Here is a 14,977-nt window from a genome sequence, read left to right as displayed (position 1 = left end):
CGCATCGCGGAACTTCCGTTCCCCCGCCCCGCCCACTCAGGCAGGGCCGACTCAATCAGCCGCCACTTCCGTGCGCGCATGCGCGGTGGCGGGTCTGGCGCGTGCGCAGCGCAGTGTTCGTCCCAGCTCCTGCCTCTGCTGCTCACGCTCCTCCTCTGGTTCCCCACCCCCAGGCCGCCGCGGCCTGATTATCAACGTGTGGTCCGGCCAGGGGAGCCGTGTGCGCCTCGTGCTCCCAGGTCGGCGGTGTTGTTCCCGGCTCTAGCCATGGATATGGAGCAAGTGAACGCGCTGTGCGAGGAGCTAGTGAAAGCGGTGACGGTCATGATGGACCCCAGCTCCACCCAGCGCTACCGGCTGGAAGCCCTCAAGGTAGCTGGGGTCCTGGCGCCCTGGGCCTGCCCCGAAACCCCCATCCCAGGCTTCCCCGACGGCCTTGCCAAGCTCATTTTGTCTCCCGCCTCTGCGGCCATCGGACCTCCCACTCGCAGTTGGTACAGTGGCTTCTGGTCGCGCGGGCCGCCTCACCCCTTCTCGTTTGGGTCTTCTCTTCGCTTGCGCGCCTGTCCCTAAGTGCTGCGCATTCCCCAGCCACTTCTCAGTGGCCTGTCTGCCCACTACTCACTTCTTTTCACTCTTGACCTCACCACGGATCTCCAGCACAGCAGGCTGCGCTCGTTCTGACGCCCGGGCAAGCCCCACATTGCCTGGCGTTCTAGGAGCGCACGTGCAAATTCTGTCCCCAATGCCACCCTCATTGCATTGCCGATCCATTCCGGACTTGTGATTTCAGACCCCCGAGTATCCCTTTTTCTTATGTTCTTACATGACTTTCTTTCGAGTCTTGGGCATCTCTGGCTGATTCGTTAACACTCCTCCACTGTTTATAGGTGTGAGATATTCTTCGGCTATTTTTGCGCAAAGATGAGCCTTACCACCGGCTTTGCATTTTCACGAGGGCACTTTGGTTTCCTGGAAATAGTTTTCTTGAGTCCCAGGTGCTCTGCCCCAAGGTCTATCTCAAGTTTTGCTGTTTGGGAACCTGCAACAGAGCTTCTTCCCCATTAGAGTGAGCACCAACATCTAGGTGTATGAGGTACAGGGTTTGGGATCAAACAGCTGTGTTGTTGTTGTTGTTGTTTTTATTGTGAAGAGTTTTACACAGGCACAGAAATAGAATACTACAGAGATCCCGAATAGGCCTGTGACCAAAACACAGATGCACAGATTTGCTTGTTTACTGTCTTTATCTGTCACCCACAGTTTTTAAAGCTAATCCAAGGGGTTGCCATTCCGCCTCTATGGGTGTATTGCTACCGTGTTTTCCTTCCTTTAGGGCCACTTTCTTTTTAGTGTTAACATGATTACTGTGAAAGTGGATCATTAGATCTTGCAACTTAAAATACAGTGGAAAGGCAGGCCTGTAATCCCCAGTACTCAGAAGACTAAGGTGGGAAATTCAAAAGTTAAAGACCAGCGTAGGCAATTTCGAGAGACCCTTTCTCAAGAAGTGAACAAAGTGCTTCGAGGGTGAAGTGCTGTTGTGGCTGCTGGGTGCTGGCATCCAAGCACAGCTGTAGACGAGACTAGCAGATCCCTGAGTTTGCTGGCTAGCCAGTTAGCCAAGAGAGAAAAACATTCAGCTTCAGTCTCTGGCTTTCATTTGCTTGCTCAGCTACATACACATGCACATACATGAATATACTGCATACACTTATCAAAAAGAGAAAGCTGAGGATCTAGTTTAGTGATCGAATGCTTGCCTGCCACACGAGAGGTTCGGTTCCCAGTAAAAATGCACACAATCAGCTAAGGTTGGAATTTTCTTGAGTTCCATTTTCTCATGTTTCTCCATGGAAATAATAACTTTTCTTCTTTCAGTTTTGTGAAGAGTTTAAAGAAAAGTGCCCTATCTGTGTCCCGTGTGGCTTGAGGTTGGCTGAAATAACACAGACTGCCATCATCAGACATTTTGGCCTTCAGATCCTGGAACATGTTGTCAAGTAAGGAGCTCTTGGCCACTGCAATCTGCTGAAGAGAGCAACTCTTTAATCCTTTCATGACCTCCACAGGTGCTTTTCCAATGGCTAGGAGAGAACAGAACTCAGGGTTTTTACTTCTTGTTCAGTTAAATCATCTCTGTAAATGTGTTACACACGCTAAGCATTCAACTAGCCAAGCATAGTGGCTCACATTGGCCATGCTTTTGAACTGAGAAACTGAAGCAGAAATATTGCCACAAGTTCAGGCTCACATAGGCTACATAGTTCCAGTATAGTGGGCTATAGAGTGAAACTTTGTATCAAGAAACCAAAATTTAAAAAAGCTACAGAGCACACCCCCCCTCCCCTTAGGGTTTCTCTGTATAGCTTTGGGGCCTGTCCTTGCACTCACAGGTCCACCTGCCTCTGCCTTCCAAGTGCTGCAATTAAAGGCATGCATATGCCACCAACGCCCAGCCAGAAAAACTTTTTTTTTTTTTGAAAAGCATTGGCACTGTAGATGCTAGATGGAATTTGAGCTGTCAACAGAATCAAGGAGAAAAGCTGATTTGTGACATAAATCTTGTGTAAATGCTAGTTAATGCACAAAAGCATATACAAAGCTCCTCGAGACTCTGTTGTTACTTGTTTAAAATGGGCTTTTGTTCATTCTCTGAGGAGCACAGAATCACAAGTAGAATTTTTAAATAGGTCAACCTAATTATTTTATGTGTATAAGTGTTTTGCCTGCCTGTATGTATGTGCACCATGTGCATGCCTGGTGCCCACAGAGGCCAGAAGAGGATGTTGCATCCCCTGGAATTGGAGTTACAGATGGTGATGAGCTGCCATGTGGGTGCTGGCACCCAACTCAAATCCTCTGCAAGAGTAGCAAGAACTCTTAACTGCTGAGCCATCTTTCCAGCACCAAGGATGTTTTTAAGAGTTTTTGTTTTGTTTTGTTCCTTGTTTTTTGAGACAGTTTTTTTTTTTTTTTTTTTTTTTTTTTTTTGTGTAACAGTTCTGGCTATCCTGGAACTCATTTTGTAGACCAGGCTTACCTTGAACTCACTAAAATCCACCTGCCTCTGCCTTCCAAGTACTGGTATTAAAAGTGTGCACCACCACCACCCAACAAGAATTTATTATTTTTAATTAATGTGCATTTGTATGGGTATGTGCTTGTGAGTAAAGGTAGAGTGCACATATGTGCATGTGACACCATGGAGCTTTTACAGGTGTTTGTGTGCTGCCCAGCATAGGTGCTGGGAACCAAACTCAGGTCTTCTTAATCACTGAGACACCTCTCCATCCTCGAAAGTGTGTTTGGGGGTGGGAAGCATGAGTTTTTGATTTCTTGAGACAGAGTCTCTCTATGACACCTTGACTGTCCTGGAATTCACTATGTAGACCAGCCTGGCCTTGAAATCACAGATCCACCTTCTGCTACCTCCCGAATGCTGGGATAAAAGGTGACAGCCACCACACCTGACCAAAAGTAGTTTTTGTTTTTGGTTTTGTTTTGTTTTGTTTTGTTTTTAAGACAGGGTTTCTCTGTAACAGCTCTGGCTGTCCTGAAACTTTCTCTGTAGACTAGGCTGACTTCAGACTACAGAGATCCACCTGCCCCTGCCTCCCGAATGCTGGAATTAAGGGCGTGCACCACCATAGCACAGCAAGTATAATTTCTTAATGAAACTTCTTACAAAATGTAAAACAGGAAACAGATATTCTTTTATGAAGAAAAGTTTTCTAACATGGTTTTGTTGATTTTATGAAGAAAAGTTTTCTAACATGGTTTTGTTGATTTTGTTTTGGTGGCCAGGTTTCGATGGAACAGCATGTCACGATTGGAGAAGGTTTATCTGAAGAACAGTGTCATGGAGCTGATCGTAAATGTGAGCAAAGGGTTGTTGGGAGGCTCGTGTTCCCAGACATCCACATACAGAGCGGAGGAGATTAAACAACTCAGCAAATGAATGAATATGATTCTTAGATGTAGCCGGATATAGTGTCACACACCTTTTATCCCAGCCCTGGGGAGGCAGAAGTTGGCAGATCTCAGAGTTCAAGGCCAGACCAGTCTACGTAGTAAGTGCCAAGACAGTGAAGGCTACTTAGATCCTGCCTCAAAATAAATAGATAAGATTCTTAGATGTAAATTAGATGATTACAACACCATTCACTTTGAATCTTTTTTCCTTTTTATCAAAGCTTAACTACTGTGAGCCATGTGATGAAACCATAGAGAGTGGATTTGTCTCCATCATTAATAAGACTTCAAACATGCTATAAATTGGTGGCCTTTTTATTTATTTAATTTAGTTAGTTTCACTATGTTCTGAGTGGTTTCAAACTATCCTCCTTCCCCTCCCATTACTGGGATTCCAGAGGTACTGTACCATGTCTGGCTAGCCTTTCTTTTTTCTTTTTTCTTTTTTTCTTTTTTTTTTTTTTTTGAGCTAGAACTTCATTCTGTGTCCCATATTGGCCTCCACCTGCCTTCAGCCTCTTGCATTGTGGGATTGTGGGCATCAGCCACCATGCCCATCCTTTCTTTTATAAGAGTGTATTAACAGGGGGATACCTGTGTAGTTAGTAGGGTTTTTTTGAGATAGGTTCTCATGAAGCCCAGGGTAGCTTCAGTCTTGCTATGTAGCTGAGAATAAACTTAAATTTTTGACCCTCCTGTGTACTGGGATTACAGACAAGTACTGTAACCTGATTTTTTTACTTTTAATTGGGAAAAGATGTTTTACAAAATTAGATTAGTTTAACTAGTTATGACTTATAATTTATTAGTCCTGTGGAGGCTAGCAATGGTGAATTATCAGTTTTAAGTTTAAATTCTTGGGAGACAGTGACAGTTAATCTTCTTTAATATTGGAACTACTGGTGTTACAGCGCTCCTCGATGCCCTTGCAGTCTGTAAGTTTCCCAGAGCACATCTTACTTCTGCATCCCCTGTGATCTTCAAAACCATGAAGCAATATGAAAGCCTCTTCCATTTGTGAATAAGAGCAGCAGTGTTTTCCTGACTCTGTGACAGCCACTTATTAGCTGTTGAAATTGTCGTTTATATTTTACGTGGGAACATGGATCGCTGAGAATGCAAGACAAGTGATTCATACATGGAGAACAGGTTTAGGTTCAGAGGAGACCTGTTGATTAGTGTTGTATTCTTTCAGTTCCTTTCGTTTCTGTGGAGGGTTGGGTGTGGTGTGAGTACTATGGCGTGCGTTGGGAGTTAGAGGACAGCTAGAGGGGATCAGTTCTTTCCTTCTACCATATGGGCTATGGGGATGGGACTGAGCTTTTCAGCCTTGGAGACAGCACCTTTACTCACTGACATGCACCTCTCACCCCTTTTTTTGAGGCACAGTTTCATGTGGATCAGGCTGGGCACAAAGTTGATATGTTGTAGAGAATGACACTATTCTGTCACTGTGTGTGCACACTCAAGCGTATACGTAGCACAGACATTGATGAAGGTTAAAGGACAACTTTGAGAAGTCTGTTCTTTCCTTCTGCCTCGGGTTTCTTGAGTGAACCCAAATCCTCAGGCTTACACAGAAAGCTCGTTTACCTGTTGAGCTGTCTCATTGGCTCAGAGGGTGACTTGACTTTCTGATCCTCCTCCCTCCACTGCCCATATGTGAGATTACAGATGTGTGCCACCACACTCAGTTTATGTCCTGTTGGGGATTAAAGCCAGGACCCAACAAATACTGTACCAACTGGGTCACATTCCAAGTCCAAGGGCTCTGAGGTTTTTTTTTTGTTGTTGTTTTTGTTTTGTTTGTTTTTTTTTTGTTTTTTTGAGATAGGGTTTCTCTGCAGCTTTTTTAGAGCCTGTCCTGGAACTAGCTCTTGTAGACCAGGCTGGCCTCGAACTCACAGAGATCTGCCTGCCTCTGCCTCCCGAGTGCTGGGATTAAAGGCGTGCGCCACCACCGCCCGGCTAGGGCTCTGAGTTTTTATGCCTAGAGTTTAGTGTTACCATCTTCATAATGTCTTTCTTTCAGGGAACGTTGAATATTCTGGAGGAGGAGAACCACATTAAAGATGTTCTGTCCAGAATTATGGTAGAGATGATCAAACGAGAATGGCCACAGCACTGGCCTGACATGCTGTTGGAGCTGGACACTCTCTCCAGACAAGGGGTATGGAGTGTGTGCGTGCTGGCTGTGTGTGCTCATGGTTAGAGCAGTCGTTGAGTTTGCTTGTAGTCGTGTTCACAGTTTATCAGTAGCAGGTCATCTGTTAGCGTATGTACACAATCAAGTGCTTTTGATTAACTAGCTTGTTTCTGTTGGCCTAGGAAACGCAGAGGGAGTTAGTGATGTTTATCCTTTTGCGGTTGGCAGAGGATGTAGTGACCTTTCAGACACTTCCCACTCAAAGAAGAAGGGATATTCAGCAAACATTAACGCAGAACATGGAAAGAATCTTCAGCTTTCTGCTCAGCACACTTCAGGAAAATGTAAACAAGTACCAGCAAATGGTATGGATTCTTCCCCGCAAGGTCCTCTCTTCCCACCCTGCTTATATTCTGAGCAAGCGCTCTGCTGTGAAGCTGTACCTTTACCACACTCTTGCCTTTTGTTTTGAGTGAAGTTCTTGCTAAGTTGCCAAGGATGTCCTTGACCTCACTTACCATCCAAGCAGGCCATGAGTTTGTGATCTTTTCCTTTGCCCCCCGAGTAGCTGGGATTGCAGACCTATGCAAATGTCCTGTATTTGACCTGAGTGTAATGTTTTACTTTGGGTGTTTATGTGTTGTCTTGTGAAAGTGACTTTTCATGGGGTGTGAGAGTATGTGGTTTCGCAGAAAGAAAGGCCTTTTTCTTTTTTTTTTTTTTTTTTTTGGAATGGGGAGTTTCAAGACAAGGTTTTTTCTGTGTAAGAGTTCTGTCTGTCCTGGAACTTGCTTTGTAGACCAGACTGGCCTCTAACTCACTAAGGTCCACCTGCCTCTGCATCCGAAGTGCTGGGATTAAAGGCGTCACCATCGCCTGGCAGGAAAGGCCATTTTAAGAGCAAAATTTCTAGGAAATGTCAGAAAAATTAAACCATTTTCTCAGATATTCAGCTCAATGAGTTTATATGTAAATTTCTTTCAAAATAAAAGCATTCTTTTAAAATAGCATAAGAGCCAGGCATGGTGGCACACTCCTTTATTCCCATTACACGGAAGGCAGCAGGAAGCAGATCTCCCACGTTCCAAGCCAGCTTGGTATACTAGTGAGTTTCAGGTTAGCTAGGGGTACATAGTGAGACCTTGTCTGCTAAACCTAAGAAGCATAAAGCTGCAGTTTAAAATTTGTTATTAAAACTCTAGATGGTATTTGATTCCTAGCATCCCACGTGGTATCTCACAATCTTCTGTAAATCAAGTTCCAAAGGCTCTCATGCCCTCTTCTGGCCTTCTTAAGAACCAGACACACACTTGGTACCCATACACATAATTAATAAAAAACAAACACAAAACCTTTTTAGATTTTTTTTTTTTGGTTTTTTGTTGTTGTTGTTGTTTTTTTCGATACAGAGTTTCTCTGTGGCTTTGGAGCCTTTCCTGGAACTAGCTCTTGTAGACCAGGCTGGTCTCGAACTCACAGAGATCCGTTTGCCTCTGCCTCCCGAGTGCTGGAATTAAAGGCATGCGCCACCACTGCCCGGCGACCTTTTTAGATTTTTGACAAGTCTGTAAAGTCCTGATAAATCAGGGTGTTCCTTTGGTCCTGGTTCCTTTTGCAGTGGGTCAGCTGCAGTAGGTATTAATTGTCACTGTGCCACGTGGTATTTTGTTCTCAGTGGGTTTTGCTTCTGCACAAATGTTACAGGAAGAGGAGAGGGCCTGCTTTTCATCCCGGCTGACCAGCTACCTGAAATAATCACACAGAAACTGTATTAATTAAAACACTGCTTGGCCATTAGCTCTAGCCTCCTATTGGCTAACTCTCACATCTTGATTTAACCCATTTCTATTAATCTGCATGTCACATGTCACCACGAGGTCATGGCTTACCAGGAAAGATTCAGCATGTCTGACCTGGCAGCTCCATGCTCCTCTCTCTCTCTCTCTCTCTCTCTCTCTCTCTCTCTCCCTCTCCCTCCCTCCCTCCCTCCCCCCTCCCTCCCTCTCTCTCTCTCTCTCTCTCTCTCTCTCTCTCTCTCTCTCCCTCTCTCCCTCTCCTTCCTCCCAGAATTCAGTTCTGTCTTCTCTGCCTCCCTAAGTTCTGCCCTATCAGGCCAAGCAGTTTCTTTATTGATTAATGAAAGCAACACACAAACAGAAGGACCTCCTACACCACAGAAAAGCGTAGACAGACGCCTTTCCCACCTTTAATTTTTAGAAGGCATTTGAAAATTAATCTTGGAGTTTGAGAGATGGTTCATCAGGAAAGAGTGCTGAGGACCTGTCTGGTTTCCAGCACTTACATGACATCCCATAACTGTAATCCCAGCTCCAAAGGACCCCATAACCTTTGGCCTCCACTGATACCTGTACACACGTGGCATGCACTCATGCAGACACACATATTTACATGAATGAAAATAATTTTTTTTCTGTTTTTTTCGAGGCAGGATTTCTCTGTAGCTTTGGAACCTGTCCTAGATAGAAATAGCTCTTGTAGATCAGGCTGGCCTTGAACTCCCAGAGATCCACCTGTCTATGTGCCACCACCACCCAGTGAAAATAAAAATATTTTTAAAAGAAAAAGTTAGCTGGGCATGGTAGTTCATGCCTTAAATCTCAACATTTGGCAGGAAGATCTCTGTGAGGTTGGGCCATCTGTGTTTTTAAAGTGAGTTCCAGGACAGGACAGTCAGAGTCTGTGTTTTTAAAGTGAGTTCCAGTCAGGACAGTCTGTCTGCATGTGTGCCTGAAGGTGAGAAGAGAATGCCAGATCTCACTACAAATGGTTGTGAACCACCCTGTGGTTGCTGGGAATTGAACGTAGGTCCTCTGGAAGGACAGCCAGTGCTCCTAACCACTGAGCCATCTCTCTAGTCCCCCTAATAATTTAATAATACAAAAACCCAGTAGGCAGTAGGAACTGAGGAAATGGTTCAGTGAATAAAGTTCTTGCCACACAAATATGAGGGCTCAAGCTAGGATCTCCAGCACCCACATAACGTCTTTGTGTGTGGGGTGTCTGTAATCCCAGTAATGAGCAATGGACACAGAAATTGCTAGATGGCTAGGCTAGCCAACTAATGAGATCTGGCTTCAGTCAGATACCCTTTCTCAAAAACAGTAAGGTGGAGAGCAATAGAAGATACATGATGTTGACCTCTAACCTCTACATCACTCAAACATACATGCACATATGTCTGTACACTGTGTACATAATCATTTATGTGTGCATATACCACATGTATATACCCTACAAAAAAAGAAGTTCAAGTTCACCCTCAGCTACATATTTAAGGAGTCTATCTTAAAACAAAAATCAGAATCTATGTTCTCCCTTAGGAAATGTAACCCCAGGAGGACCTTCTGTAAAATGGGTTAACTTCACAGGGGAAGTCTGAGCAGGGTTGACTAGGCCTCGAGATAACTTTTCCTGAAACACTTATTTGTATTGTCTAATAAATAGCAGTAAATTAATGATGATATTCCTTAATTCTTGAAAGAATTCTGGATCAAAATTTTTGGGCCTCAGCAATATTTATACTTCGGGGGGTAGATTTCGAGACAGGGTTTATCTGTAGAACAGCACTTGGTGTCCTGGAACTCGCTCTGTAGTAGACCAGGCTGACCTGGAGCTCAGAGATCCTCCTGCCTCTGCCTTCCAAGAGCTGGGATTAAAGGCTTGAGCCACCATGCCCAGCTGCTCTTAAATTTTTAAATGCTAGGTGTGATAGTTCATACCTGTCATCCCACCCTCAGTGCAGGGCAAAGAAGTCAGGATATAAGGTTCTCCTCTGGCAGATGGAGTTCAAGACCAGCGTCTAGCAAGTCAGACCCACTCTGGCTCAGATAGTTTTAGACACGGAAGACTTAGCACGTGGAGAGCTACACTTCATACATTAAGGTCTGTGGACAGCTTCACAGTATCATGTGACCAAAAATGATTTTCTAAGCTGCAAAGTAACTCTGTAGGTAAGGGCACTTGCTGCCAAGACTGGCAGCCTGAGTCTCATCCCTGAGGCCACTTGGTGGAAAGAGAGACTTGAACATGTTTTTGTTACACTTTGCTCTCCACACCCGTTCTGTCCTGCACACACGCACATACTACAAATTATAAATGAACTCATTTATTATTTAATTTTTAGCACTTAGGGGCCAGAGGCAGACAGATCTCTGAGGCTAGCCTGGTCCACATAGCCAGCCAGAGCTACATAGAGAGACCCTATCTCAAAAAACAATAGCAATAAGGAAGAAAATTATTTTTGTATCTACTCATCCCCTTGGGGTTCTTTCTCACTTTTTCTTAAAAAAGAACTACATTTTCTCTGCTTACAAAACCTCTTTCCTTGTTGACAACTGCTGTTAGAGCAATCTGTTGGAGTCTGTGTATTAGGTGCACTCATCAGAGTGTGTGCCAGAGCAGCTCAGATTGGTGATGGCTTCAGCATAAAGTAGAAGTACACACACAGGGGTCTCCTTCCTTCACTTTGTTATTCATGTTTGAGATATGGTCTCATATATCCCAGGGTTGGCTTCAAACTCGCCATCCTACTGCCTCCACCTTCCAAATGCTGAGATTATAGACATGCGCTGTCTGCCTCGCACTGGTATTTTGAATTTGTGTCATTCATTCTCAGTCCCAATTAATTTGTGTCCCTTCACAGACACAATTAAGGAGAGTACTGAATTTTGAACTCAGATAAATAAAGAAGCTTGCCTATTGGGTTCTGTTCCCTGTCCTGCACTGGCCCCAGGCTTGTGGAGGATCATTGGAGTGGAAGACAGAAGCTGGACCTAGCTGTTGTTGCTTAGTCCTTTATGACGCGAGTGATGGTCGCCTTCCAGTACTGTAGGAAGTCATTACTTTCATTTGTTTTTATTTCTCCTGCAAGACCTTGTCTGAAAAGAAACCAAAATAGTTGGCTCTATGTAAACCCTCATCCTTCCAGCCCCTTTATTAGAGAGTACTAAGTTATCGTGAGCCTTTTCCTCAGTAAACCCTTGGATTCTTTATACTTCTCTTCCAGAAGACTGATGCTTCTCGGGAGGCGGAGGTAAGAGCACTGTGTGGAGTTGGGAGGATGCTTCTTAAAGTTCTCAGGTATGGGTAGGTGTGCCTAATGACTGCGGCCTCTGAATGGTCACAGCCTTCTAGAGCCCCATCCTCACTTAACTATAGCAAGAGGTACGATGACAATGTGGGAGTTTTTCAAAGAAGATGTAATGCCATACTTGCCAGTCTGTTGTTCGTGATCAGGGCAGAGAATACTAAGAAATGGTTCCGTTATCGGGAGAGAAATTTGAGCTCCCCATCAGTAATTATGCGAAAACTTTTTTGAAGAATTATTTCTATTTCAGAATTTGAAAATAAGTTTTAATTCAGTCCCTCTTACTCAAGTGTTTTCACACAGGCTAAAGCAAACTGCCGAGTAAGCACCGCAGCACTGAATACCCTGGCAGGCTATATTGACTGGGTGTCTCTGAATCACATTGTTGCTGAAAACTGCAAACTGCTGGAGACACTCTGCCTGCTTCTTAATGAAGAGGAGCTGCAGTTGGGAGCGGCTGAGTGTCTGCTCATTGCAGTCAGCAGAAAAGTAAGCCCTGGCTATCCGTGACAAAGGTGACTTGGGGAAGTGGTTCCAGAGGGATGGGAGGCCATCGTGACAGCAGCCATGGTAATAAGAATGGTTAGCTGAGAGAACTAGAAAAGGGAAAGGCTGTATACTCTGAAACCCCCCCTTCACATTACTTCCTACAGCAAGAATGCACCTCCTAAAAGTTCCGTGTCCTCCCTCAAACAGCACCACCACCTGGGACCAAGTGCATTCTCATTCAAACCATCATGTGTTAAACCCAGTTCAGCTGTGTGTCTCGTGCTTAAAGGTTTGGGGATTTTATCCCTTCACCTCTACTTACTAGCTGCCTCCAATGCCTTTAGATAAAAGTTTGCAACATTGAAATATTGAAATCGTGAACATAATATATGAAAATGTATTAGGCTAGTGGCTCCTTGAAATAGCCATGATTCTTGTCACTGTATTTAATTAAAGTAGCATTAAAGTTTAAAGCTTACTTTGATGTCAGTTAGAGGTATAGAAGATATCAGTACTATGAGGGTTTTTTTTGTTTTTATTTTTTTATACTATAGTTAGTATATATGACCATGTTTTCCTAAAATTGGATCCAGGGCAAGTTGGATGACCGGAAACCGTTGATGATTTTATTTGGAGATGTTGCTATGCATTATATTCTCTCCGCTGCACAGTGAGTCTTTGCCTTTCTATATCTTGTGTGGTTTTGATGTGTTTTTTTGTTGTTTTACTTTCATTTTATGTACATAGTGTTTATAGATGTCTATTTGTACATGAAGGTCAGAGGTCAATACCAGTGTCTTCCTTTATTACTGTGCACCTTGTTTTTTGAGCCAACATTTTACTGAATCTGGAACTCACTCACTTGGCTAGACTAGCTGGCCAGTAATCTCTAAAGTCTGCCTGTCTCATCCCCCTGCACCAGGGTTATAGGTGCAAATCCAGCTCCCATAGGAGAGTCCAGTTGTGGTCCTCATACAGGGCAGAGCCTGTTGGTGCTACCCCCAGCCCTTAGTTTAGGTGGGTTTTTATTGTTTGTTTGTTGCTTATTTTGGTGCTAAGCTTTGCATGTGCTGAGAAAATACTGAAATACCACTGATAGCCCACCTAGCCCTACAGTATGGTTTTATTTTTTAATAATTTTAATTTTTATTGAGAATAATTTATTTTCATAGAATGTATTCTGACCACAGTTTCTTCTCCCCCAGGTCCTCCCAAGCCCTCCCTCCTACAGTGTGTTTTTCCTGGTGCGCATTTGTGTATGTGTGTGTCTAAGAGAGAGACAGAGAGTATGAGTGAATGAGACTATGAACCATCTCTCTGGGCCCTCCCTCTCTTTATGATGCTCTTATCTGAGTCCCAAAGACAAGTATGGAAAGGGGTGTAAGAAACAAGATGTGTTTGTTACCTGTGATCCCTCACTAGCCACTCTAATATGGCATTTGCTGTCTTAAGAAGGATGCATCTGTTTTTAAGGAATTCTGTTACCTGAATAATATATCTTTGGCTCTCATTGTCCGCCATGTTCAGGGAGTCCAGTTTTATCCCGTGCTTTTTCAGTCCCAGTCCAGCTGGCTTTGGTTAGCTCCAATTAGATCAGCCCCACCATCTCGGTGGGTGGGAGCACCCCTTGCAGAAGCCAAGGACAATGTCACTGGATTTGGATCCTTCTACACGTACTGGCTTGCGGGGGGGGGGGGGGGTGAGGGGCTAGCCTGTTTGGATGCTCACCTTCCTAGACCTGGATGGAGGGGGGAGGAACTTGGACTTCCCATAGGGCAGGGATCCCTTACTGCTCTATGGACAGGAGAGGGAGGGGGAGTGGAGAGGGAATGGGGAGGTAAATGGGAGGCGGGGAGGAGGCGGAAATTTTTAATAAAAAAAATATATCTTTGGCTATCGCTGTGGTTATTGCTCCTAAGGTCTAGCTCTTAAATCTGTAGCAACTGTGATATGCTCCCAGAGGTCTCCAGTTGGTACATGCTGTACCCACCCGCAGTTAGGAAGGCTGTGGTTCAGAATAGGCAGGCTGTAGAGTATGCTGTCTGTCTACATCCCTCCAGTCTCTGGTTCCCCTGAGACCGGGTTTTCTCATCCTCCTGCCTTGAGGTCTCAGTTACTGCTTCTGCAATGCGCATGACTTGTTACTTCTGAGGTTCAATAATCTTTGTCTTAGGTTAATTTTCACCAACAAAAAAACTCAGATATAGTCTCTTTTGGTGTGTGTGTGTGTGTGTGTGTGTGTGTGTGTGTGTGTTTTTATGAGAGCTATTGGATTATGGATGAATTATAGACCTAAACTCTGGAGGAAATTTAGGAAAGTGAGACACTTTATTTTGCTTGGGTTTTTTTTGTTTGTTTGTTTGTTTGTTTGTTTTTGTTTTTTTGAGACAGGGTCTCACTATATAGCCCAAGCTGTTCTGGAACTCAGTACATAGACCAGGCTGGCCTCGAATCCTAAGAAATGCCTGTCTTTCTTAGGGTTAAAGGTGTGTACCACCATGCTTAAACAAAATATTTTTTTAATTATATTTATCTATTTTTATTTGCATGGAAGTATACACAGGCACACATTATGGTATGTATTTGATCAGAGGATAATTTGTAAGATCCAGTTTTCTCCTACCACCTAGTGGGTCCCAGGATTTGAGCTCAAATCTTTGCGCTTGGCAGCAAGTGCCTCTCTCTACCTACTAAGCCATCTGACTGGCTGAAGACATAAAGTATTTTTATTCTATCCTTTTTTTGATCCCTGGTGTAAGTAATCATTACATTAATGCCATGTTTTCCAATGCTGAGAATCTCTGCAAGATCTCCCTGGGTCTCAACCAGTGTTTTTGTGCTGCTGCTTCTGGGTGTGTGTGTGTGCTATCTCCATCAGTTACACACAATTCAAGTCCTAAAGTATTAAGTACTTTTATCGTGTCCAGATCAGAGTATATAATGATGAGGCAAGAAGCTGCATTGAAACCATATCCCACATCAGAGCTGGGTTTTGTCACTCGTTGTTTGTTTGAAACGGGGTCTCACTTTGTCTCCCTGGCTGATCTGGAACTAGCTAGACTCCTATGTGCTGGGGTCAAAGGCAAGTGCCACCATGCTGGCTTGTTGAGTTGTATGTTTGTTTGTTTGCTTGTTTTTTGAGACAGCCTTCTGTTTACAGGCCAGGCTGACCTTGAACTCTGCCACCACAACTGGCCTGTAGTTGTTTTGACTTAGTAAACACTAAGATTGTATTGGTGAGGCCCAGTCAGTAGAACTTC

The 14,977-nt window shown here is 44.1% G+C and overlaps 1 protein-coding gene across 2 annotated transcripts in view; it reads left to right on the top strand.

Moving 5' to 3' along the window:
• Positions 1–121: 121 nt before the first annotated feature.
• The window catches only part of Xpo5 (exportin 5), a 39,795-nt gene continuing 24,939 nt past the window's right edge, over positions 122–14,977 (top strand). Inside the window, exons 1-8 of one of the 2 annotated variants that reach the window (XM_038341349.1) lie at positions 122–372; positions 1,882–2,003; positions 3,808–3,880; positions 6,008–6,145; positions 6,304–6,486; positions 11,151–11,174; positions 11,532–11,717; positions 12,311–12,387. In XM_038341349.1, coding sequence (XP_038197277.1) covers positions 268–372; positions 1,882–2,003; positions 3,808–3,880; positions 6,008–6,145; positions 6,304–6,486; positions 11,151–11,174; positions 11,532–11,717; positions 12,311–12,387 — 908 coding nt within the window. In that variant the 5' untranslated portion in view covers positions 122–267. Of the gene's footprint in view, positions 373–1,881; positions 2,004–3,807; positions 3,881–6,007; positions 6,146–6,303; positions 6,487–11,147; positions 11,175–11,531; positions 11,718–12,310; positions 12,388–14,977 lie in introns of both variants that reach the window. The other variant, XM_038341348.2, reaches the window with a different exon arrangement.

Source organism: Arvicola amphibius, chromosome 9 (assembly GCF_903992535.2).
Source record: "Arvicola amphibius chromosome 9, mArvAmp1.2, whole genome shotgun sequence".
Classification (NCBI taxonomy): domain Eukaryota; kingdom Metazoa; phylum Chordata; class Mammalia; order Rodentia; family Cricetidae; genus Arvicola; species Arvicola amphibius.
Note: the sequence above shows the minus strand (reverse complement) of the source record. Positions and strands in the feature narration are given on the sequence as shown.